This window comes from Bufo bufo, chromosome 1 (assembly GCF_905171765.1).
Source record: "Bufo bufo chromosome 1, aBufBuf1.1, whole genome shotgun sequence".
Lineage (NCBI taxonomy): Eukaryota > Metazoa > Chordata > Amphibia > Anura > Bufonidae > Bufo > Bufo bufo.
This window is the reverse complement of record NC_053389.1, coordinates 67,712,619-67,739,936: the sequence shown is the minus strand read 5'-3', so window position 1 is coordinate 67,739,936 and position 27,318 is coordinate 67,712,619. Positions and strand designations below refer to the sequence as shown.

The 27,318-nt window shown below is 45.2% G+C and overlaps 2 protein-coding genes across 4 annotated transcripts in view; one reads left to right on the top strand and one right to left on the bottom strand.

Annotated features, from left to right (window-relative positions):
* The window catches only part of BACE1 (beta-secretase 1), a 72,812-nt gene extending 49,310 nt beyond the window's left edge, over nucleotides 1-23,502 (bottom strand). Inside the window, exon 1 of the mRNA XM_040425935.1 lies at nucleotides 23,242-23,502. Within this exon, the coding sequence (XP_040281869.1) occupies nucleotides 23,242-23,502 (261 nt within the window). The remainder of the gene's footprint in view (nucleotides 1-23,241) is intronic.
* A 2,652-nt stretch (nucleotides 23,503-26,154) lies between these two features.
* Nucleotides 26,155-27,318, top strand: part of CEP164 (centrosomal protein 164) — a 102,622-nt gene continuing 101,458 nt past the window's right edge. For all 3 annotated transcript variants that reach the window (XM_040425851.1, XM_040425858.1, XM_040425843.1), the window contains exon 1: nucleotides 26,155-26,251. The gene's annotated coding sequence lies outside the window, so the exon portion shown is untranslated. The remainder of the gene's footprint in view (nucleotides 26,252-27,318) is intronic.

Sequence of the window (27,318 nt, the reverse complement as noted above, 5' to 3'; positions counted from 1 at the left end):
CAGTGTTGTCCCTGGAAAAGGCCTCTGGCTGGACCACCATCTGAGAACAGAACTGTCGTTCTTGTCGTCTCTCTCTAACTCGTCTGTCAAGTCGGACAACTAAGGTCATCATCTCCTCTAAGGTCTCAGGAATTTGGTAATTGACCAATAGATCTTTTAAATTATCAGATAGACCAGACCTAAACTGACTCTTCAGGGCTGGTTCATTCCATCCTGAGGGGACACACCACCGTCTGAATTGGGTGCAATACTCCTCCGCAGGGAGATGGCCCTGAACCAGTGCCCTAAGAGCTGTCTCGGCTACCAGGGCCCTGTCTGGTTCGTCATAGAGGGTACCCAGGGCCTGAAAAAACCCCTCCACTGAAGTTAGACAACTGGCCCCAGGAGGTAACGAAAATGCCCAGTCCTGGGGATCACCCTGTAGTAGAGAAATGATAATCCCCACGCGTTGGCTCTCGGGACCGGAGGACACGGGGCGCAAACGGAAGTAGAGTTTGCAATTCTCCTTAAAGGAGAGAAACCTCTTCCGGTCTCCAGAAAAGGGTTCTGGGAGCTTGATCTGGGGTTCAAAATATGGACTGGAGGACAGAGGAGTGGAAGAACCTTGCCCTAACTCACAAGAACGGAGTTTCTCTTCTAGCTCCTGCACCCTCTGTGTCAAGTTAGAGACATGGTCAGTCAGGGTAGTAAGAGGATTCATGATACAGTGGTTATTGGGCCTGTTAATCTGTAACGGTCACGTCCACACACACACAGGGGGAAGGGTAGTGACCACTGCGCTCCACCCTCACCCCTGGCCCTGCCTACTTGCCTCACGAGTCCTGATGACAGGGGACAACTGGACGGCAGTCCCTAACTTAGGATATGTGCAGGGAAGACAGACAAGACAAAATACGGAACATGAACGGACCGAGTCAGAACCAAGAGAGCTACGCAGTACAACTGATTAAGCAAAGAATGGTCAGGAGAAGCCGGGGTCAAATACCAGGAGAGTAGCGAAGTACAAGAGGAGTCCTAAGAGAGTAGTCAGGTGGGAGCCGAGGTCACAAAACCAGGATGTATGCGCAGTACAGGAGGAGCAGGCAGAGGATCGTCAGGGAACAGGATCAGGTAAATATTCAGTAGTCCAACAAATAGCCAGGAACCTAGAAATTAACAGGCAACCTGTAGCCAGCAGGCTGTCTGTATTTATAGTGGGGAGTGAGGGTCATGTGACGTGGCCAGCGTCACATGACCGACAGACCAACCAGTCGAGCACCGAGTGATCAGCTCGGCGCTCAAGGCAGACTAGGAGCAGGGAGCCACCCAGCTAGTAAAGCCGCCCTGGGAATGAGGTCAAACACAGAACCTCATTCCAAAAGCTAAGCAACAGTTCTGCGGGCAATGGGGGACCGAGTGCACCTTCGGAACCCCGTGACAGCAATTTTACGCAATGTGGACTCGTCCATTGCTGCAGATCATGTTGGTGCCCTATAAACAAATGGGAATAAGCACCAGTTTGAGCTCAGACCACACGCTAGGCCCCGGGTGGGTAATCTGCCTGAGCTCCTTTTCCTTTGGCACTGATCAATAATTTCCAAGGCCTAGAAACTCTGACACATGGATTTTTCAGACATGGCATTGATTTCCGGGGAATCTCACCATGCAGCACAACAGTGAATAATACTTTACTTCTTGAGAAGAAGCCCTGAGATGGAAAATCCAGCTGCCCTGCATCAGAAAAAGGACTAGAAACAATTAAAGTGACTGTCCAGTCGGGAGCTATAAATGATATATAAGTCAGTACCTATGTGGACGATCACCCGCTACTTATTTTCTTCAGATTTTACTCCTTGGGTGCATTTTAACTCGGTTCAATTAAGGCAGAGCTGTGATCTGTGACTACAGTTTACTTACAGCGTGGACAGGGATGCAGAGGTAGTCTGAGACACGCCCCCTCTCAAATGATTGGTTCAGTTTTCTGCACCCTCCAATGCCCTGCAGCATTGCCTCCTCAGATTGGCTGCTGTGTATAACATTGTTTAATAATTTACTAATAGTCTCCCCAAAAACAAGCAGTGATCGATACAGCATGTATATATACCCCCGGAGGAAGCTATAGGCGAAACATACGTACCGTATGTATACCGCCCAGAGGAAGCTATAGGCAAAATGTACATATGTATATATATCCCCCCCCCCCCCCAGAGGAGGCTATAGGAGAAACATATGTATTGTAGGAAGGAACAAGGGGCCGTCATTGATGGTCGGTATGTGTCACCGAGATTCCTGACCTCGGTGAGGTAAGAGCCGGTTTTTCTGAAGTGTCATTATTGCAGATGTTTAGTATGGCTGTGAAGCTGATCCGGGACGGCTTTTACTGGGAGTAGTCAAAAGTGCCGGGTGGGTGGCTACTCCCCACGTTCCGGGCCGGGTCTTGGCAGGCTTATAAAGCAGTCAGCACTATCAGGTGGTGTGGATCTACCTCCATCTGACAAGGAAGCTGTGGAGTCCTCTGTGCTGAAGGCTGAAGACTGCAAACAGGCGTGCAGGCCGCTTGGAAGTCTGCCAGTGAACTTTTCTGTTACTGAGCATTCAGCCGGGTGTGAACTGACACCTAGGTTTCCAGGTGAACATTGTTTTGTTTTGCTGTGTATGAACAAGCACCAAGACTGTTATGTTTTGCTGAGTGTGAATAAAACACTGAAGTTTGAATTACAACCTGGTTTCTTGCCTCTATACTGTGTCCGCTAACTTGTCTACCAGAGCAAATCCCCAGATTTGGTGTGGGCAATTCTGCAGTGAGGCTGGCCTGAAGGCCGAAAAGTTTAAGTTTTTCCTGGCTTGGGTGTATGTCCTATATCAAACCGGCAAGGTTACGACCAGTGTCCCCTGACAAAATGGAGGCTGTCGTGAAAGCCCCCATGGAGGCTAACTTGCAGCAGCGGGAGGCTAACAAGCAGCAGCAGGAAACCAACCAGCTGCTATTACAGCATGTGATGGCGTTACAAGCGGCAGGACGGTCCCAGGATGTCCACGATGCCCGTAAAACTGTCCGTGCGGCGATCCCTAAGATGACCCCCTCGGACGACGTCAAGACCTCTCTGGCGGTATTCGAAAAGGTGGCCGTGAGGGAGAAGTTTCCCCGAGACCAATGGGCTGAGGTCGTCGCTCCATTTCTGGCGTCTGGACCCCAGCAGGTGTTTTTCGACCTACCAGATGATCAAGCGGTCGACTACCCCACCATAAAGGGTGAGATTCTGGCAAGACTGGGGGTCCGAACCCGCCAGACCACAGTATTATGATCTGCTACACCGGTTGCAAAACGGGCTGCAGCATGACGGATTAAGTCCCACTGCTATGCTGGACCGTCTGTTGGCTGATGTGTTCTGGAGGGCTTTGCCGTACTCTCTCCAGCACTGGATCGGCCAGTTGTCCCCTGGTAATGCCCTAGAGATGGTTGACCTGGTGGATCGCTATGAGGCCACCAGAAATCTACAGGGGGGTTCTTTTGGGAGGGGGCCAGTTAAACCCCGGAAATCTCCACCCTCGACCAGGTGGCTAGTGCCAGCAAAACCCGCTCGGGATATACTCCCTACAGACCCAGCTCCGATGGTCTGTTGGCGGTGTCAAGAGCCTGGTCACATAAGGGCCGACTGTCCTCATCGGGGGGAACACATGGACACTAACTATGGCTGCCACCCTTCAATGTATGCCAGGAGGCTGTGTGCAACCGGTACCCCGGAGACAATAGACAATAGTCACTAAGTGGGAGATACCCTGGTGGTGGCGCTCGGGGAGCCTGGTGTCCCTGGTAAGAGCTGCCCTGGTGCGGCCCGCCGAGTATACTGGCTGAAAATTCGGCGTCGTGTGCATCCATGGAGACTTAAATGACTATCCCACCGCCCTGGTGTCTCTATCCACAGTGGCCGGCAGGTGGACTCATGAGGTGTACATTATGAACTAATAATTGGGAGAGCCTTCCCCGGTGGCCTGAGGCGAGAGTCACTGATACCCATTGGGCAGGAGTAACCCCAATTGAATGGCCTTGCTCAGGGGGGAAACTGGAACCCTGGGAACCTGAGACCGAAGGGCCAGCAGTAGGGGTGGCCATCATTGCGGTCGAAGGGGGGGAGCCAACCCCATTGAATGTAATGGTGGGAGACATGGAGGATTTGGCGCCGGGTCCGGATTTGGCAGACCTCAACGTCTCTGGAGACAGCATAGCACCAGGACCCTACTCTATCTCGAGCCTGGGAAAATGTGGTAGTAGTTGAGGGTGAGCCGCAACAATCGAGGGCCAAGTCTATGTTCCCCCGTTTTGTAGTTCAACAGGAGATGCTGTACTGGGTAAATCATTTACAGGGTTAGTATATTGAACAGTTGATGGTGCCCAAGGCGTATCGCAAGCTCGTGTTGGAGTTAGCCCACCAACATGTTTTTGGGGGACACCTGGACCAGCAGAAAACGCAGGACTCTATTCTACAGCAGTTTTACTGGCCCAGTGTGTTCAGAGAGGTGGAAGAGTATTGCAAGTCTTGCCCAACCTGCCAGATAACCAGCCCCCAGCCACATTTCCGTAGTCCCCTGATCCCTCTCCCGATTATTGAGGTTCCATTCGAGCGGATTGCTATGGATCTCATAGGCCCAGTACCGAAGTCCGCTAGAGGGCACCAACACATCTTGGTAGTCCTTGACTATGCCACTTGGTACCCGGAGGTGGTGCCGCTGCGACATACCTCCGCCAAACTCATAGCCAAAATGTTAGTGGAGATGTTTTCCCGAGTGGACCTACCTAAAGAGACCGACCAGGGGACTCCTTTTATGTCAAAAGTCATAAGGGAACTCAGTGAACTACTACAAATCAAACAGTTGCGGACGTCCGTCTATCACCTGCAAACGGATGGCCTGGTAGAGAGGTTTAATCAAACCTTGAAAAACATGTTAAAGCGGGTGGTGTCTAAAGATGGGAGGGATTGGGATCTTCTACTGCCCTATCTCATGTTCGCAGTGCGAGAAGTGCCCCAGGCCTCTACTGGGTTCTCGCCCTTCGAACTGCTGTATGGCCGACATCCGTGTGGTCTGTTGGACATAGCCAAAGAGGCGTGGGAACAACAACACCACATAAAAGTGTGATTGAATATGTCACTCGGATGCAAGAGCAGATGGAGACAGTGTTGCCGGTGGTTAAGAAACATATGGAGGCAGCTAAGCGAGCCCAGAGTAGGGTCTATAATCGAAGGCTCGGGTTTGAAATTTTTACCCGGTCGATCGGGTTTTAGTTCTGGTGCAGACGGTGGACAGTAAGTTCCTGGCAAAAGTTGGGGAGGTAACCTACAAGGTACTCCAGGCCGGGCGGAGAAAGCCGGAGCAGGTGTACCATATAAACTTACTGAAACCGTGGAAAGATAGGGGGACCAGTACGGACAAACGCCCATGGCCGGATTTTTTGGGGGTAGAGTTTTCAGTCCCACAGTCTGATACGAGGGAAGCAGTTGCCACAGTAACGATTGCTGACAACCTTTCCTCTAAACAGACTCAGGAGACCAGGGAGTTCGTCAGTAGGAACACGGATGTGTTTTTGGACCTCCCTGGACGCACTTCTATCATCCGACATGACATTGTCACTGAGCCTCAGGCCAGAATCCGGTTGAAACCATAACGGGTACCTGAGTCGCGGCGCTAAGCCATCTCGGAAGAAGTGCAGCTGATGTTACAGCTAGGTGTCATCGAGGAGTCAAAAAGTGAGTGGGCCAGTCCGATAGTCTTAATACCCAAGCCGGACGGGACATTACGATTCTGTAACGACTTCCGCAAACTTAATGAGGTTTCTAAGTTTGACGCATATCCCATGCCCCGAGTGGATGAGCTTATTAAGAAGTTAGGCCAAGCCCGGTATTTTTCGGTTTTGGACCTCACCAAAGGGTACTGGCAGGTACCCTTGACGGAGGCTGCCAAGGAGAAAATGGATTTCATCACACCAGAGGGGATGTATCAGTACAAGGTATTACCCTTTGGTCTACATGGCCCTAACGCCACGTTTCAAAGGCTAATGGACATTGTACTCCGTCCACATCATCAGTACGCTTCGGCGTACCTAGATGATATCGTTATCCACAGTACCGACTGGGAAAGTCACCTACCTAAAGTACAGGCTGTAGTGGACTCCCTTAGGAAGGCTGGCTTAACCGCTAACCTAAAAAAGTGTGCGATAGGGTTAGAAGAGACCAAGTACCTGGGGTATGTAATTGGGCGCGAAGTTATCAAACCTCAGGTGAACGAAATTGAGGCAATTCGGAATTGGCCGCGACCTGTCACTACTCAGCAAGTAAAGTCGTTCCTGGGAATGGTGGGATACTCTGTGAGGTTTGTCCACCACCACAGTGGCCGCACCATTGACAGGCCTTTTGAAGGGACGTAAGTCAGTGATGGTCCACTGGAATGAGCAGGCAGAAAAGGCTTTCTCCGCTTTGAAGTCGGCCCTGTGTGGGTCCCCGGTTTTGGTCACGCCCAACTTCAAAAGGGAGTTTATAGTACAGACCGATGCCTCCGAAATAGGTCTCGGTGCTGTACTGTCTCAGGAAGTCAACGCGGAGGAGCATCCTGTTGTCTAACTCAGCCGGAAGCTTACCCCAGCCGAGACCAAGTATAGTATAGTGGAGAGAGAGTCCCTGGCTATCAAGTGGGCACTCGAGTCTCTCCGCTATTATTTGTTGGGGAGAAGGTTTCGTCTGGTGACCGACCACTCCCCTCTCAAATGGATGAGCCAGGCCAAGGACAGAAATGCTCGGGTCACCCGGTGGTTTTTTTCTTTGCAAAATTTCGGTGGAACATAGGACAGGCCGGTTACTAGGAAAGGCGGATGCCCTGTCCCGGGTACACTGATGTGTGTCCACCCCCTCAGGGTTGAACAAAGGGGGGAGGTATGTAGGAAGGAACAAGGATCCGTCATTGATGGTCGGTATGTGTCACCGAGGTTCCTGGCCTCGGTGAGGTAAGAGACGCTTTTTCTCAAGTGTCATTATTGTAGATTTCAGTCTGACAATTCAGCTGTTTAGTATGGCTGTAAAGCTGATCCGGGACGGCTTTTACTGGAAGTAGTCAAAGTGCTGGCCGGGTGGCTACTCCACACGTTGGCAGGCTTATAGAAACATAGAATGTGTCGCAGATAAGAACCATTTGGCCCATCTAGTCTGCCCAATATACTGAATACTATGAATAGCCCCTGGCCCTATCTTATATGAAGGATGGCCTTATGCCTATCCCATGCATGCTTTAACTCCTTCACTGTATTTGCAGCTACCACTTCTGCAGGAAGACTATTCCATGCATCCACTACTCTCTCAGTAGAGTAATACTTCCTGATATTACTTTTAAACCTTTGCCCCTCTAATTTAAAACTATGTCCTCTTGTAGCAGTTTTTCTTCTTTTAAATATTCTCTCCTCTTTTATCTTGTTGATTCCCTTTATGTATTTAAAAGTTTCTATCATATCCCCTCTGTCTAGTCTTTCTTCCAATCTATACATGTTAAGGTCCTTTAATCTTTCCCGGTAAGTTTTATCCTGCAATCCATGTACTAGTTTAGTAGCTCTTCTTTGAACTCTCTCCAAAGTATCAATATCCTTCTGTAGATATGGTCTCCAGTACTGGGCACAATACTCCAAATGAGGTCTCACTAGTGCTCTGTAGAGCGGCATGAGCACCTCCCTCTTTTTACTGCTAATGCCTCTCCCTATACACCCAAGCATTCTGCTAGCATTTCTTGCTGCTCTATGACATTGTCTGCCTACCTTTAAGTCTTCTGAAATAATGACCTCTAAATCCCTTTCCTCAGATACTGAGGTTAGGACTGCATCACTGATTTTATATTCTGCTCTTGGGTTTTGGTGCATTATCTTGCACTTATCAACAATAAATTTTAGTTGCCAGATTTCTGACCATTCCTCTAGTTTTCCTAAATCCTTTTCCATTTGGTGTATCCCTCCTGGAACATCAACCCTGTTACAAATCTTTTTGTCATCAGCAAAAAGACACACCTTACCATTGAGGCCTTCTGAAATTTCGCTGATAAAGATATTAAACAATATGGGTCCCAGAACAGATCCCTGAGGTACCCCACTGGTAACAAGACCATGGTCCGAATATACTCCATTGACTACAACCCTCTGTTGTCTGTCCCTCAGCCACTGCCTAATCCATTCAACAATATGGGAGTCCAAGCACAAAGACTGCAATTTATTGATAAGCCTTCTATGTGGGACAGTATCAAAAGCCTTACTAAAGTCCAGATAAGTGATGTCTACTGCACCTCCGCCATCTATTATTTTAGTCACCCAATCAAAAAAATCAATAAGATTAGTTTGACATGATCTCCCTGAAGTAAACCCATGCTGTTTTTCATCTTTCAATCCATGGGATTTTAGATGTTCCACAATCCTCTCCTTAAGTATGGTTTCCATTAATTTGCCCACTATTGACGTCAGGCTTACTGGCCTATAGTTGCCCGATTCCTCCCTACTACCATTTGCTAATTTCCAATCTTCTGGGACGACTCCTGTTACCAGTGATTGGTTAAATAAATCTGTTAATGGTTTTGCTAGTTCACCGCTGAGCTCTTTTAATAGCTTTGGGTGTATCCCATCAGGCCCCTGTGACTTATTTGTATTAATTTTAGACAGCTGACTTAGAACCTTTTCCTCTGTAAAGACACATGCATCAAAAGATTCATTAGTCTTCCTCCCTAACTGAGGTCCTTTCCCTTCATTTTCCTTTGTAAAAACTGAATAGAAGTATTCATTGAGGCAGTCAGCTAGTTCTTTATCTTCTTCCATATACCTTCCTTCTTTTGTTTTTAATTTGTTAATTCCTTGTTTTAGTTTCCTTTTTTCATTTATGTATCTGAAGAATGTCTTATCACCTTTTTTCCCTGACTGAGCTAATTTCTCTTCTGCCTGTGCTTTAGAAGCTCTTATAACTTGTTTGGCCTCTCTCTGCCTAATCTTATAAATTAGCCTGTCATCCTCGTTTTTTTATTTTTTTTTATAATTACTAAATGCTATCTTTTTGTTTTTAATTATTTTGGCCACTTCTGCTGAGTACCACGGTGGTCTCTTCCTTTTTTTGCTTTTGCTGACAAGCCTAATGCAATTATCTGTTGCCTTCAATAGTGCCACTTTTAAGTAGTCCCATTTCTCCTGGACTCCATTGAAACTGTTCCAATCTGATAGGGACTCGTATACCACTAATCTAATTTTAGAAAAGTCCGTTTTTCTAAAATCTAAAACTTTTGTTTTTGTGTGGTGTGACTCAGTCACTGTACTTATAGTAAACCACACTGACTGGTGATCACTAGAACCCAAGCTTTCCCCTACAGTAATATCAGATACCAAATTCCCATTTGTGAATACTAAATCTAAAATGGCCTCCTTCCGGGTTGGCTCCTCAACTACTTGCTGTAGAGATAATCCCAGTAGAGAATTTAGAATATCTGTACTCCTGGCAGAACTAGCTATTTTGGTTTTCCAGTTTACATCAGGAAGATTAAAGTCTCCCATAATGATAACTTCCCCTTTCAATGTCATTTTAGCTATTTCCTCAACTAGTAGATCATCTAATTCTTTGACTTGGCTAGATGGTCTATATATCACACCTACACGAGTAACCTTATCATTATCAAGCTGCAACGTAACCCAAACTGACTAAATTGGTCTCGCTAACTTGTATTAAATTAGATTTTATGCTATCTTTCACATACAGGGTCACCCCTCCCCCTTTCTTGCCTTCTCTTTTTTTCCTATATAGAGAGAACCCTGGTATTGCTATATCCCAGTCATTACTCCCATTGAACCATGTCTCAGTAACAGCCACTAAATCTATATTCTCAGACGCCATTAAAGACTCACTATCAGGTGGTGTGGATCTACCTCCATCTGACAGTGAAGCTGTGGAGTCCTCTGTGCTGAAGGCTGAAGACTGCAAACAGGCGTGCAGGCCGCCTGGAAGCCTGCCAGTGAACTTTTCTGTGGCTGAGCATTCAGCCGGGTGTGAACTGACACCTAGGTTTACAGGTGAACATTGTTTTGTTTTGCTGTGTATGAACAAGCACCAAGACTGTTATGTTTTGCTGAGTGTGAATAAAACACTGAAGTTTGATTTACAACCTGGTTCCTTGCCTCCATACTGCGTCTGCTAACCTGTCTACCAGAGCAAATCCCCACAGTATGTATATATATCCCCAGAGGAAGCTATAGGCAAAACATACTTATGTATACCCCCAGAGGAAGCTATGGGAGAAACATATGTATGTATACCACCCAGAGGAAGATATAGGAGAATCATGGGGTTGGTGCTGCCTTGTGGTCTGTATTTAATTTCATTACCATACTTCATATTTTTATTACATTTTTTGCATCTGTGATCCTGATGCACACTTGTTATTTGGGTTATTTTACCCTGTGATGCTTCGTGTTACTGGGCCGTGGTGTGATCAATTTGAGTGTTGGGGGGGGCTAGAGAAATAAAAATTATATTGCTGGAATTAATAGGAAGGCAGCATTAAGGAGAGGTATTTTGTTAAAAAAAAAAAAAAAAAGACAGGCTATTGTTAAAGTGGTTTTCTGGGATTTTAATACGGATGACCTTTCCTCAGGATAGTGTCATCCAAATCAGTCGGCACTGTGTGTAAAAAATCAGGGTGCTCGGTCAAAGGGTCTGATTCCCCAGTAAACGAAGTAAGTTGTGGTGGGTTGAACTTTATTGGTCACTTTTCAAAGATCAGTCAGTGCCTTTCTCAAACTTGTTCACATCGTGCGGCCCCATAGAAATGAATGGGTCCGCAATTCCGTTGCGGTCATGTGAATGGACCCTAAAGGATGATAATTAATGATGATTGTTCTGTTTATAGGACTAGAATGTTCCATTCTGACCAGCAGAAATCTGTGGAAATGAGCCGTTGGACAGGAAAGTAGATGTGCAGAAATAGACAGCCGTTGGCGGCGATGTTATTAAGATGAGCAGAATATATTAATAGTAATAACATTAGTCCCATCTTTGCAGAAATGTTGCCATGCAAATTGTCATAGAAGCCTCTCCTGCCCTTTTAAATTATAAACTGAAATATACGGATATATATATTCTTTAATACGGGGCTCGGTAATGCCCCTGGCTCAGATTACATGGGTATCTCTGCAGTTTATATACCTTGAAGTGCATTTGACTTATTATTATATTATATTAATATACATTGTATGTTAGATTTTATTACTATGCACGATCTTTTAGTAGACATACATTTCTGTTATCCTATGCTTTTTTTTTACTTTGTATGTTGGCTAGATCTCCCACTTTGTAAACTTCTTTCTGTACATAGCCGCACCCCTTTGTAGTAGCACCTATACCTAATTTAAAGGGACCGTGTGATCAGAAAAAATGACTGTATTAAACATATTTTTAAAACATTTTGGTGATTTTTAAAATGTCTATGTTATTACCTATTTAAAAAAAAATCCTGACTACAAGGCCTCGTAACAGAATGACACTTCTTGTTCTGGAGAGATTACTTCTTTGGAGTCATTTCATTATAATCATAGGCAGGATTACTATGACAAGTAACACAGATAACACAGAATCCACTATTAGCAATAGGTGATAAACACAGCTTATTACTCCCCCTCCCTGCACAATGAGCTAAACGCAAGTAACTGAGCATGTCCACAGCACTCTCCCATAGATGTCAATGAATATCTTCATTCTACAGGTTCCTATAGTCCATGTGGATGCTGTAAGGCCCCTTGCAGACGAGCGTAAGCGGATTAGGTCCGGATGCGTTGCGGATGCATTCAGTGAAAAATGCGAGATTTTGCAAGCAAGTTCATTAAGTTTTGCTTGCTATCGCGTTCAGCTCAGTTTTTATCACGTGGGTAAAATGGGCATTGATGCGTTTTTTACGCGTGTGATAGAAAACGGAATGTTTACAAACAACATCTCTAAGCAACCATCCGTGATAAAACGCATCGCATCCGTACTTGCTTGCGGATGCGATGCGATTTTCGCGAAGCCCCTATTCACTTCTATGGGGCCAGCGTTGTGTGAAAAACGCAGAATATAGAACATGCTGCGATTTTCACGCAATGCACAAGTGATGCGTGCAAACCAACGCTCATGTACACAGACCCGTTAAAATGAATGGGTCCAGATTCAGTGCTGGCGCAATGCGTTCGCATCACGCATTGCACCCGCGCAGAATACTCGCTGGTGTGAAAAGGGCCTAACAGAAGCTCAAGCCAAATGGCTGCTCCCATAATTATGTACAGAAATTAGAATACCAAAAAACTACAGAAAAATAAATACAGATTAGAAAATAAGAATAGTTATCACTACCCGGTCTTAAAGGGGTTCTGTACCTGTTGATTACTGATGATAGGTCGTCACTATCTAATCGGTGAAGATCCGACACCCGGGACCCCCGCCGATCAGCAGCACTCGCAGTAGCACTGGTAAATTTAGGTAAAAAATGGCAGTACTACCGGGGCGCTAAGATTTAACCACACTTTATTTTAGTATAAAACTAGACATAAACACATTGAACAGATTCATTTCATTCTCAAAGGAACAAAGTTTTATTCTTTGCAATAACGTTTTTTCATTCAATGACACTCTATAACAGATAAGGGGCTGTGCGATGGGCACGCGAGTGGCACCAAGTTATGCCAATCTCTTTATGGGCCGTTTGAACTACAACACATTGCACAGTCCACGACTTTTTCTCCGTCCATCATGTATTATAAAAGATACATAGATGATTTCTTCATTATTTGGAAAGGCACACAAAAAGATGCCCTTGACTTTGTAGAAGAACTGAACAGCACCTGGGGCATTCACTTTTGCCCAAATTTTTCTAGAGATGAAATTGTCTTCTTAGACGTCACACTATTTCGCTCTGACAACAACACAATTGGGTCCAGAACACACTTTAAACAAGTTGACACAAATAGTTATTTACATTTCCAAAGCTGCCATTATCACAAATGGCTGAACAATATCCCATACGGACAATACCGCCGGATAAGGAAAAATTGTACCACAACTAAAGATTTCACCATACAAGCCAAAATCCTACAAAAAAAAGATTTAAAGAGAAAAAATACCCATCAAAAATGTTATCCTCAGCATACAAAAAAACTTGTTTTCTGACTCAAAAAGACTGTCTAACAGGGAATAGAAAAATAAACAAAAATAAAAATGAAGATTCATTCAAATATAATTTTATTACCACCTATAACACTGCCCATAATGAAACAAAAAATTTCTTCACAAAAAACTGGAACATTCTACTGAATGACCCCATTCTGAAAAAAATATTACCAAAGAAACCAAATACCGTATCACATACAGAAGGAACATAACTTTAAAAAACATCTTGACACCGAGTATAGTGAATTAAAAAAAAAATAATAATATTCAGCATGCCCACAGAAATCACCGATGTGAACACATAAAATGTTTATGCTGCAGGAACATCTCATCCGGACAATCAAATTTTACTTCATCTATCACAGGGGAAAATTTTAAAATAAAAACACACTTGGACTGCGGCTCATCCTTTGTTATCTATCTTTTGGGGTGTCCCTGCACCCTGCAATATGTATGAGAACCAGATAAAAAAACATAGAAGTAATATAAATAATGGAAAACAACACCATAGCGTTTCTAGACATTTTGATACACAGCGCAACCGCAATATATCTGTTCTAAAACTCACCACCATCGACTGGATTCCTCCAAACACCAAAATATGATTCCGACAATTAGTAAATAAAGAATCCTACTGGATATTTTACCTGCAGACGCTGGTACCTGAAGGTCTCAATGAAGTCACAGAACATACTAAATAAATAATATTCAGGCTTCCTACCACGAGCACTTACTATACACGAATAAATATTCACTATAGAATAATAAATAGAGTATTTTATTTTAACAGAGCTTCTATCATAAATAATGATTTTATGTCAGCCCTCCCCTTTTTTTATTAGTACGTTAGAATGTATACAGTATATCGCTGTATTTCAGATATGTGTATGTATATATATTTATGTGCATTTGTATATGTACAGTCGTGGCCAAAAGTTTAGAGAATTACATAAATATTGGAAATTGGAAAAGTTGCTGCTTAAGTTTTTATAATAGCAATTTGCATATACTCCAGAATGTTATGAAGAGTGATCAGATGAATTGCATAGTCCTTCTTTGCCATGAAAATTAACTTAATCCCAAAAAAACCTTTCCACTGCATTTCATTGCTGTCATTAAAGGACCTGCTGAGATCATTTCAGTAATCGTCTTGTTAACTCAGGTGAGAATGTTGACGAGCACAAGGCTGGAGATCATTATGTCAGGCTGATTGGGTTAAAATGGCAGACTTGACATGTTAAAAGGAGGGTGATGCTTGAAATCATTGTTCTTTCATTGTTAACCATGGTGACCTGCAAAGAAACGCGTGCAGCCATCATTGCGTTGCATAAAAATTGCTTCACAGGCAAGGATATTGTGGCTACTAAGATTGCACCTCAATCAACAATTTATAGGATCATCAAGAACTTCAAGGAAAGAGGTTCAATTCTTGTTAAGAAGGCTTCAGGGCGTCCAAGAAAGTCCAGCAAGCGCCAGGATCGTCTCCTAAAGAGGATTCAGCTGCAGATCGGAGTGCCACCAGTGCAGAGCTTGCTCAGGAATGGCAGCAGGCAGGTGTGAGCGCATCTGCACGCACAGTGAAGCGAAGACTTTTGGAAGATGGCCTGGTGTCAAGAAGGGCAGCAAAGAAGCCACTTCTCTCCAAAAAAAACATCAGGGACAGATTGATCTTCTGCAGAAAGTATGGTGAATGGACTGCTGAGGACTGGGGCAAAGTCATATTCTTCGATGAAGCCTCTTTCCGATTGTTTGGGGCATCTGGAAAAAGGCTTGTCCGGAGAAGAAAAGGTGAGCGCTACCATCAGTCCTGTGTCATGCCAACAGTAAAGCATCCTGAGACCATTCATGTGTGGGGTTGCTTCTCATCCAAGGGAGTGGGCTCACTCACAATTTTGCCCAAAAACACAGCCATGAATAAAGAATGGTACCAAAACACCCTCCAACAGCAACTTCTTCCAACAATCCAACAACAGTTTGGTGAAGAACAATGCATTTTCCAGCACGATGGAGCACCGTGCCATAAGGCAAAAGTGATAACTAAGTGGCTCGGGGACCAAAACGTTGACTTTTTGGGTCCATGGCCTGGAAACTCCCCAGATCTTAATCCCATTGAGAACTTGTGGTCAATCTTGGACAAACAAAAACCCACTAATTCTGACAAACTCCAAGAAGTGATTATGAAAGAATGGGTTGCTATCAGTCAGGAATTGGCCCAGAAGTTGATTAAGAGCATGCCCAGTCGAATTGCAGAGGTCCTGAAAAAGAAGGGCCAACACTGCAAATACTGACTCTTTGCATAAATGTCATGTAATTGTCGATAAAAGCCTTTGAAACGTATGAAGTGCGTGTAATTATATTTCACTACATCACAGAAACAACTGAAACAAAGATCTAAAAGCAGTTTAGCAGCAAACTTTGTGAAAACTAATATTTGTGTCATTCTCAAAACTTTTGGCCACGACTGTATATATATATTTATATACTATCAATCCTTTATTGCTTTTATATAATATGTTTACACAATGTTTTTAATTATTTATGCTACCAAATGTATTTGTGGACTGAACCTGTCAATCCAATGATGTCATTTCCTGTTTTGTTTGTATAAATCCTGGTGTGTGCCACTCTTCTGGGTCAGCCTGAAGAAGCCGACGGAGCGTCGGTGAAATGCATAGCTAAACTGAGACCCGATCACTTTGTTTATGTCCAGTTTTATACTAAAATAAAGTGTGGTTAAATCTTAGCGCCCCGGTAGTACTGCCATTTTTTACCTAAATTTACCTCTGATCATCGGGACCTAGTCTGGATGCCCGCGGCAAAAGGGAGCTGCTTCGCTACCGCACAAGCTATTCCACATACGCTTTTCCTGCACGGCGTGCACAACCTGATCTGGTGAGTTAAGATCCCTGACAATTAGGGGCACTCTCCGAAAAACAGTTTACACACAGGGGGCGCTGTCCTTCTCTATTCTCTTCTCGCAGTAGCACTGTAACCTTCTCGCTGTTTCCCACAGGCCAGTGACGTCACCACTATGTCATGAGGCCTAGGTGCAGCTCAACCCCATTCACTTCAACGGTGCTGAGCTGCGCCCAGTCCACATACACAGGGGCACATTTATTAAGACCGGCGACTTACAAGCCGGTCTTAAGTGTCTCTGCGCTGCTGGAGAAAAACGACAAAATTATGTGGAGGTGCAGGCCTCTACATGACGTTGGCGCTTTCTCCAGCAAGATGTGCGACAATCTAAAATCGACACTAGCTCCATGGCTGGCGTAGGTTTAAGTAATTTGGTATACCAAAAACTGGCGTACAAAATGATTAATGAGATGGCCTTCTGTCCCCCCCTCTTCCACGCCCACATCACGCCCCCTTTTTTGACCTGTTGGGAAAATGGCGTGAGCAGGGAAAAGTCGGTGATTGTGTCGCAAAATGCGACAAAACCTGCGACTGCTATACGCCACAAAGGTGGCATATATCAGTACATAAATGGGCCCCATAGTCGTGATGTCACTGGCCTGCGGGAAACAGCGAAAAGGCTGCGGCACTACTGCGAGCACTCCCACCGATCAGATGCTAATGACCTATACAAAGTATACAAAGCATAAATCTTCAGTAATAAAAAGGTACAGAATCCCTTTGATGGAGTCCTGAGATTAAAACAAAAAAATCCTTAAAGGCTATGTAAACCTTTGGGTACAATTTTTCTTATTATTGCATTGTACTCATTTTCAGCTAAAAATACTATTTTTAATTGGTCTTTCTTAAAAATATGGCGTCCATTTTTCTGTACAGAGCTGAGATGCTGCAGTAGCAGTCTGTGGATTTTCTGTCTTTTCCGTCATCTGGGGAGCAGACGGGCTCCTGATATCTGCTCTCGGGCAATATAAAGACTCATTATAGCTCAGTTCTTATGTTACTGATAAGAATGTAGCTAGGGCTACTTTCACACTCCCGTTTTGGCTTTCCGTTTGTGAGATCCGTTCAGGGCTCTCACCAGAGGTCCAAAACGGATCAGTTTTGCCCTAATGCATTCTGAATGGAAAAGGATCCGCTCAGTTTGCATCAGTTTGCCTCCGTTATGTTTCCATTCTGCTCTGGAGGCTGCTTGCAGCGTTTTGGTGTCCGTCTGATGAAACTGAGCCAAACGGATCCATCCTGACACACAATGTAAGTCAATGGGGACGGATCCGTTTTCTATGATACAATCTGGCACAATAGAAAACGGATCCGTCCTCCATTGACTTTCAATGGTGTTCAAGACGGATCCATCTTGGCTATGTTACAGATAATACAAACGGATCCATTCTGAACGGATGCAGACGGTTGAATTATCTGAACAGATCTCTCTGTGCAGATCCATGACGGAGCCGCACCAAACACGAGTGTAAAAGTAGCCTTAAAGGGGTTGTCCGAGTTATTTTTTTGTTCTTTCTATGTTCCTAACTAGGCAAATATAACAGCTTTCCAATTAACTCACTTTATCAGGTTTATCAGATTTGACTGAGGGTCACATGACCTGTGATGTCAGCTTCTCTCCCTGCTCTGATAAAGTTCGTTTACAAGCCTGTAAACCAGACATCACTGTGCTGGCCACGCCCCCCTTCACTGCCGGTGCTGTCTACTCTCTCCTAGGATTCTTAACCCCTTCAGCTGCACAGACTGGGTAGCTGCAGGCAGTGAGGAGACAATGCTGGGCCCTGGAGCTGACAGACTAGAGAGAGCATTACACAAGAAGGTAGGGGGAAGATCCTGTGTGTATTAGCAGTGTCATTATACAGGTGGGACTTGTAGTTCTACACATACAACATGCTGCTGAGTCTCCCAGCACTCAGGGCAGCACTTGTATTCACTCCCTTAGCAGTGTCTTTATACAGCTGGGACTTGTAGTTCTACACATACAACATGCTGCTGAGTCTCCCAGCACTCAGGGAAGCTCTTGTATCCACTCCCTTAGCAGTGTCATTATACAGCTGGGACTTGTAGTTCTACACATACAACATGCTGCTGAGTCTCCCAGCACTCAGGGAAGCTCTTGTATCCACTCCCTTAGCAGTGTCATTATACAGCTGGGACTTGTAGTTCTACACATACAAGATGCTGCTGATTCTCCCAGCACTCAGGGAAGCTCTTGTATCCACTCCCTTAGCAGAGCAGGGGGAGGGGCAGAGATTTTTTTTCTGGCAGGTAAACAAAGGTTCAGAAAAGAACCAGGGAAATGAGGAAATATATATATATTTTTTCTGCATAAAACTTGCTTAGCTTAGTTATATATTGCTGCCGATCAGATATTCAGTGCTATATATATATTTTTCATAACTCGGACAACCCCTTTAAAGGGATTCTGTCACCATATTTTACCCCCTACAGTAAAACATAGCTACCTGTAGGTCTCCCTGAGCTGTATTAAATGATGCCCTTATTAACTAAGAGTCTTGATTTATTTCTTTATAAAATCGATTTCCTTCGCTCGACGATGCCATTACCTGTAGTCCGCACGGGCGCAGACTCTTAAATATATTATATTAGAGGCGGCGCTGGACTCAGGAAGGCGGCGCTGGGCACCAGACTGAGGGGTGCGGCTGGGCACCAAGTCAGGAAAGGACATCCCCTTGGGCACCTTATGTAAGTCATTAGCTTATCACTAAAATCGATTTTATAAAGAAATAAATCAAGACTATTAGTTAATAAGGGCATCATTTAATACAGCTCAGGGAGACCTACAAGTAGCTATGTTTTACTGTAGGGGGTAAAATGTGGTGACAGAATCCCTTTAAATAAGTATTTATGACCTCTCAGTAGTTTAGAGATAAGGCTTTTAATTGACCGGCACAAAGTGAAAGTGAAAGTACCAGTCACACAGTTAGAAAAACAGTTAACCCTTTGTGACAGAATGGCTCAATATTTTTAATAAAGGTCAATTGAAAAAATTATTTTAAGGCAAAAATGAGTAAAATGCAATCATAAAAAAAAATTATAGTGTACATAGCCTTTAAGGCGCATTTACATCGGACTATTACTGGGCCAAAATGTGCAAAGGTGCCACCAATCCCCCGATGAACGAACATTAATTCATTGTTTCTAGAGACACCTGAATCACCATTTTTGGGAGCAAAATGTCCTGAATAAACACTAATCTGCTGCTCAGAAACAATGAATTTGTATGGGGAGGAGCAATGTCAGTAGTGATCCTCTTCTCCATACGGCAGAAGTGATTGCTGCCTGGAAATGCAGCTCTTACCTCCTCTGACAAGCAGGCAATTATCGGGAAAGAACGGTTCCTTCCCAATAATTGCCTTTTTCTTCAGCATGTATAATGCGCCTTTACTAACGTTTTAAATGACCCGCCGCTCCAGTAATGCCGCTCCAGCCCTGGCCAGTCCTGCAGCATCACCAATTCTATCGTTCATATGACTGTTGCTACCAAACACTGGGCCCTGTGGTCATGCACTGTTAATGCACATACATGTGGGTCATTTATTAAGACCAGAGCTTTAGACGCCGGCCTTAATACCCCTGCGCTGGCGCTTGATGCGAACTAAGTAATGTAGAGGTGCCAGCCACTGCATAACTTAGGCACATCCACCGCTGCTGCCTATCAGCCTTAAATCTACTCCAGCTCCCCTTCTGGCGTAGATTTACATATTTTTTTACGCCAAAAACTGGTGTAGAAAATGATAAAAGAGACGGGCCTGCCATCTGGCATAAGTGGCGTGGAAGGAGACAGAGTCTCCAAAAAGTGATGTATAAAACCTCCTATAATCTGGCTGCAGCGGTCATGTGAACAATGGCTGCTGAAGGCCCCACGGTGCTGGACATTTAAAAGGTAAGTGATGGGTTTGTTTGCTTATTTTATACTGCCGCCTGCTAGGTGCCATTTAAAAAAGAAAAAATTGGAAAACCTCTTTAATTAGATTCATGTCATTGGAATAGTGTAGGGAAAAGCGTTCCGTAGAAACACCTTTCCTGAGCGTAATTCTGGCAGTGACAGGAGGCACTACAGGAGGGGCGGTCCAGAAGCGGCTTCCTCTGCCAGCGCTGAACTATGGAGGAACAGATGTGAAGGTTAAACTCAGGTCAGCGTTTAATATGCTTCACTTACCAGATTGCTTGTTCCTCCACATTCCAGTTTTCATTTCCCTACCGAGACGCACACAACTCTACTGACGTCCTACCGCCTACAAGGGTATCTCTCTGGTGGGCACAGAGGGGTGGTGGCATGTCTCAGCTGGCAATATATTTATTGCTGCTGATCAACCTCGATCGATCGATGATAGGCAAGTTGATCAGCGCTCGTTTAAGGTGCCTGTCACGCGGCTTGATGCAAAGTGAAAGGGAGACGAACGATCGTTATTGCGATCGTTCATCCCCCACTTAGCATTTTGCTCCCACCAAATGATAATTTTAGTTGCTGCATGAGAGATGTGATCCCCTGACAACTGAGCGTTTTGCTCGTTGGTCAGGTGATCATCGGCACCTTTGTTGGGTATTTGGCGGCACCTTTATCCGGAATGAGCATTTGTCGCCTCGTTTGCCTTAATACAGGTGTGACAATTGGCTGATCATCCTCTTTTTCCTCACTGGTGGCTTAGTAACCCGCACTTTATACGGCCAGGTTTACACACTGCTTTTTAAAATCGTCACCTATACAACTTTGAAAATTACTTTATTCAAATTCCTGTTCAAGATCCCTGTTTGCTGTCGGTGAATAGACACATTCTTAAAGGGTCACTGAGTTTTCATAAAACTTTTGATATGTCATAGAGACATATCAAAAGTTTTGATCAGTGGGGGTCTGGGCGCTGAGACCCCCATCGATCACTAGAACGAGGAGAGGCACACATGGACTCGATAGAAAGTGTATGGGTCTGTCTCTGCAGTGAGGGTACAAAGCACGATATGCAAGGACTTCTCTGTCCTCGTTCTAGCGATCAGACCCCCAACGATCAAAACGTTTGATATGTCGCACTGACATGTCAAAAGTTTTATGAAAACTGAAGACAGAGCTCTGACATATACGCAAATAAATGTGTCGTTTTCTGATCCTTGCAAATTACAAAATCTCTGCTTGTAGTAAGTGAACGGGAACTCTCACTGCTTACTTCCAGAACATGAAAGTCTGTCCTGGCTATGTGGGAATGTGGCTCGTTACAAGACTTAGGGGCAGATTCATTAACAGCTTTTACATCACTTTTAGGCCTCATGCACACGACCGTTGTGTGTTTTGCAGTCCGCAAATTGCAGATCCACAAAACACGGATGGCGTCCGTGTGCATTCCCGAATTTGCGGAACGGCACGGACAGCCATTGATATAACTGCCTATTCTTGTCCACAAAACGGACAATAGGACAGGTTATATTTTTTTTGCGGACCGCGGAACGGAGCAATGGATGCGGACAAAAACTGCGGCTCGGATGCGGACCAAAACAACGGTCGTGTGCATGAGGCTTTATGGTGTAAAAAAAGATGCCAATTATGGGGCAAGTCATATCTGTGCTATAATTTGTGAATTTCTACACTACACAAGAGTGTGAACTTAGCGGGAGGGTGTAAATTACAGTTCACATAACTGGCACACATTTGATATTTTCGCTCACGGACTGCCGTAAAAAGTACAAAAATGTATTAAAGAGGTTTTCCCATCTCAGCCACTGATGGCATATGGCTAAGGTATGACTTCAATGTCAGATAGGTGCAGGACCCACCTCTAGGACCTGCTCCTGTCTCCAGAATGGGGCCCCCGAAGTGAAGGATAGTGCACTGCGCAAGCGCGGCCGCCCTTCATTCTCCGCTATGTGAGTTCCCTAAATAGCCGAGTGCTAACAAGGCTATTTCCGGCGAATGGAGAGGCGGTTGTGCAGGCGCGGTGCACTCCCCATTCACCGTTATCGGGTGTCCGAAAACAGCTGAGTGTGCTCACTCGGTTATGTTCAGAACTCCCATAGCAGTGAACAGAGAGCACGCCGAGCGTGCATGACCACCTCTCCACTCATCGCTATGGGACTGTCAGGGGTGGGACCAGCACATCTCACACTGATGGCATATACCAGCGATGTCTGAGATGGGAATACCTCTTTGAGAGACCTGTGCCTCTTAATAAATTGGGCACGTCATTTCACTAACTCTGCTGAAAAGTACTGATAGCTATTCCGTAACTGTGCACCTGTCTGATTGTCACATGTCCACACTAGAATTTCATCAAGATCCCATTCAATGACCACAAGCAGAGATCTTGAAAACAGTAAGGAACTGACACATCTAGGACAAAATGTATTAAGGCTTAATATAAAAAATAAAAAAAAAACACTAGCGAACAAAGCGTCAAAATTATGTAGAGGTGCAGGCTGGGCCCCCCCCTGATTACGAGAGAAGGGTGCCCCCTGTCTGAATGGCGCGGCAGACAAGCCTTTGTGTCCACTGGGACTGATGGAGATAGGTGAGTGCACTTGCTTAGCACTCTGCGGCAGCTGAACGGAGCGGGAGTGCACATGTGTGTCCACCGCTCCATTCAAAGGGGAACATGGGCCCTTCCCTATTCTCATGATCTAAGGGGGCCCCAGCGGTCGGATCCCCACCAATCAGACTGTCTCTATCCTGTGGATAGGGGATAAGTTGTTGTAATCAAATGAAGCCTTCAACCTGCGCGCCCAGCACATTGTCATGACAAGCTGAAGCTTTTCACTGACAGCAAGCAAAGATCTTGCAAATGAATACCGCCTATTAGAAAGTTGCTTCAACTTTTTATTCCACTGTGAGGAAACGTAACCTTCATGACTGGACAACCCATACAGAAGACTTCTTCTGCTTAGTACAACACGAAGCGCCGGACGCCAATATGGCGCACTTTACTATATAGCGTAATATAAAACGGCGACGGACGCTGAAAGGGTTAATCTGCTGAGCGACACATTAATGGGATTCCTTAGGCACGTGCAGAATTCGCCTGGGCGAATGATCAGCCCAGAACCCCCCCCAGGTCTCTTTTGTCCCCTGCACAGATAGCTTATGGCATCGGATGCCGCACCGAGATTTACCACATCCAGGTGTTGGCACGTGGCCGGGATCACATACCGTCTGAGGAGGAGTGCCCACCCTCATCTCCACGTAATATCCTTGGCCAGACTTCCCTCTCAGGTTGTCTTTCATGTCCAAGAAGTTGGTGTCTTGCCCGGTGTCTTCTTCTGCCGACCTCCTGGCTCTGTGGACCACGCCGAGGCCTAGGTAATTTTTCAGGGGCACTTTAATGGCCATGTGCCCAGCGGCAGCCGGCAGGAAGCAGGGCAGAAGCATCAGCAAGACGCCGCTTGTACTTGCAAGAGCCAAGATCTCCATCTTCCTGACCTGCAGTTGTCCCTCCCTCGGTGCTGAGAAAGCCCTAAGCAGGTACCTTCAAAGCCTCCGGTGCTCCATGCCAGCTAGGAGTCTCATCATCTCACAGAGCCTGAATCACTCTCTCCTCCCTCCTCCTCCTCAGGATGAAGGATGCTCGTCTCTAGAGGACCAGGCTGGACACATCCATGCACCAGGCCCCACAGATGCCTTGTGCCTCCTCCCTCACCATGGCTGGGGATTTACTACATTCCTCGTTCTCCCCCTCCTGTTGGTGCCAGGCTGATTGTCTCCCCCTCCTCGTCTGCACAGTGTGGAGGAGGATGGATCCAGCAATGCCTGGAGGAGGAGGAAGAGGCAAGGAGGGGGCTTCCTGTAGGTGCATGGGAAATGTAGTTCCTGAGGGTGACACCGGGACAGGAGAAGGGTTGTCACAGTGTACTGGTCAGACCGGAAAAGACCTGCTGCTCCTCACGTGTCAGACGCCTCAGTGTAATGGAATGGGATCTCCTGCTGTACTCATTATACCGGGGGGAAAGGCTAATATTAGTAGTAATATACAGCTACACTGGACTCCACAGCGCAGCGCAGGAGACGCCCATTATTCCAGTCATATCTTTTATCTGATATATAATTAGAAGGGCACTTTCACACTGGCGTTTTTCTTTTCCGGTGTTGAGTTCCGTCACAGGAGCTCAATACCGGAAAATAACTGATCAGTTTTATCCTAATGGAGAGCCATCTGTTCAGGATGCATCAGTTCAGTCCCTCTTACGTTTTTTGGCCGGAGAAAATACCGCGGCATGCTGCAGTTTTCTCTCTGGCCAAAAATACTGATCACTTGCCGGAATGCCGGATCCGGCATTAATTTCCATTGAAATGTATTAGTGCCGGATCTGGCATTAAGTGTTCGGGCAAAACGGATCCGGTTTTCCGGTCTGCGCATCCGCAGACCTTTAAAAATGTAAAAAAATATATATATGAATACTGGATACGTTTTTCCGGATGACACCGGAGAGACGGATCCAGTATTTCAATGCATTTGTGAGACGGATCCGCATCCGGATCCGTCTGACAAATGCCATCCATTTGCGTCTGAATCCTCTGCCGCAAGTGTGAAAGTACCCTAAAATAGATAGATAGAGAGAGAGATAGATAGATAGATATATATGAGATAGAGAGATAGATAGATAGATAGATAGATAGATATGGGATAGATAGATAATAGATAGATATGGGATAGATAGATAATAGATAGATAGATAGATAGATAGATAGATAGATAGATAGATAGATAGATAGATAGATAGGAGATAGATAGATAGATAGATAGATAGATAGATAGATAGATAGATAGATATGGGATAGATAGATAGATAGATAGATATGGGATAGATAGATAGATAGATAGATAGATAGATAGATAGATAGATAGATAGATAGATAGATAGATAGGAGATAGATAGATATGGGATAGATAGATAGATAGATAGATAGATAGATAGATAGATATGAGATAGATAGATAGATAATAGTTAGATAGATAGATAGATAGATAGATAGATAGATAGATATGAGATAGATAGATAGATAATAGTTAGATAGATAGATAGATAGATAGATATGAGATAGATAGATAGATATGGGATAGATAGATAGATAGATAGATAGATAGATAGATAGATAGATATGAGATAGATAGATAGATAGATAGAAAGATAGAAAGATATGAGATAGATAGATAGATAGATAGATAGATAGATATGAGATATATAATAGATAGATAGGAGATATATAATAGATAGGTAATGGTAGTGTCTAAACTGCATCTATGGTAAGGGGGGGGGGGGGGGGGGGCAGCATTGACCTCTCCTTTCCTTGGAAAGTGAAAACACATTTTCATGCAGTGGCCACTAGGGGGAGCTCTGTGCAAAGGCATTATTATAGCATCCATTGCACTGTATAAACTCCAGTGCACTGAGCTCCCCCTAGTGGTGGCTGCAGGCGACAGCTTTGTGATATGCAGTGTATTATGGCCGTCCTCTGCTGTAGATACATTAATACTTATTACACTCCTCTTCCACTTTTTCCAGCACTGAGATCTGATACATTGGGAGAGGCAGAAGGTGACTTTCTTTTTTTTTTCTTTTTTTTTCACTTTTTTTTTTTTTATTAAAATGTATTTTGCTTAATAAAAGACATAATAAATCCATCATGCATGTGTGACGTTGTGCTTTGCCTTCCACATTGCCTGGAAAACAGACATCCTGAGAAATTGGTGGTGCAGGAGAAGCCCCTACTAAGGTTTGCTATGGGGCCCTATGAAATCTGTGTACCCCTCTAATATGTCCTCTCCCTACTTTACATACACTATTGATTTGGCCCAGCCATGAATACCACTAGTCTGTGCTCCTTTACCAAATGACCACCTACCTCTAGCCTTTCACTCTCTTCTGCACATGCTGAGGTAAGTTTCTACACCTCATTCATACATTCCGTGCAGTCAGTGATGCAGACCCATGGGGAGGACTACATTTCCCGTCAGGCCGTGGGGTTTTAATGATTGACCTCACAACGATCCAATCAGGATGAGAGTTGGATCCAGTCAGCCAATTATCACTGGCGGTGGGAGGTTCGTTTCGTTGCCAGGCAGGAAGATCCCGGAAGCGGTTGCTGTTGCTTTTGCAGGGCAACGCAGGGAGCGTCCCTGGAAGCGGAGCCGTTAGTGCATGCGTTTATAGCGGAGCCGCAGGTAAGTGCGAGAGACGTAGGTGGCCCCGTGGGGGTGATTCGGGGCCAGCGGGAAGCAGTGCAGGGCACATGGCAGCTGTGTTGCTGTCTGCGGGGGCGACCCTGGATTAGGTGGCCTGGATTAGGCTGACTGAGAAGCTGCATCATCCTGTAGGTAGAACAGGCTCTTCTGCTGGTTCAGAACCACAACTCCCATCGTGCCCTACTATTAAGAAGCTGTCAGTGCATGCTGGATGTTGTAGTGTCACAGGTTGGGGGGCACTTTGTACCTGTGGGGCTCCCACATCCTGCCAGGTATGTAACAATGTATCACAATGGACGCCACTGTATTAGTCTATAGTGCTCTAGTGAGAAGCAGCACCTCCGCCACCTGTAGAGTCTGCAGCCCAGGACGCCATTCTGTGCAGCTGGTGGAGGTAGTATGATGTGCAGGTACTGTGCCTGTCCCAGGTACGCCGTGTAGGGAAGGTCCATGGGGCGAAGAGCCCAAAACAAGTGCTTAACGCAGCATCGCCTGCCGCTTGTGGTGGAGATACTCTTCTAATTCCGGAAAACCATGTTCACTTTTCTTGGTGTTTGTCATGAGGACTTTATGGGTTTCTCTCCTGAAGATCTAGGGGTGTGTGTGGCCCTCAGATTTCTTATACCCCACAACCCCTTGGTTCCCCCATCTAGGGGAACCGGACCTTGACATAGGTTCCTGGCTGATGCTTGGGGTGGAAACCAGAGCAGGACCTGGTCCTTCCTGAGCTTCAGTGCAGAATGGCCACCGTTCCCTTAGGTCTTCTTGACACGTTCATGAGTGAAGGATCCGTGTTTGGTCCGTGTGTCTAGTTTTTTGCCCTCCGTGTGTGATCCGTATTCCACAGACACTTCTAGGCTGAAAATTAGTTACCAGAGGATCTCCTGCCAATGGTCCTTGATCCAGAGGATCTCCTGCCAATGGTCCTTGATCCAGAGGATCTCCTGCCAATGGTCCTTGATCCAGAGGATCTCCTGCCAATGGTCCTTGATCCAGAGGATCTCCTGCCAATGGTCCATGATAACCACAGACCAAACATGAATGGC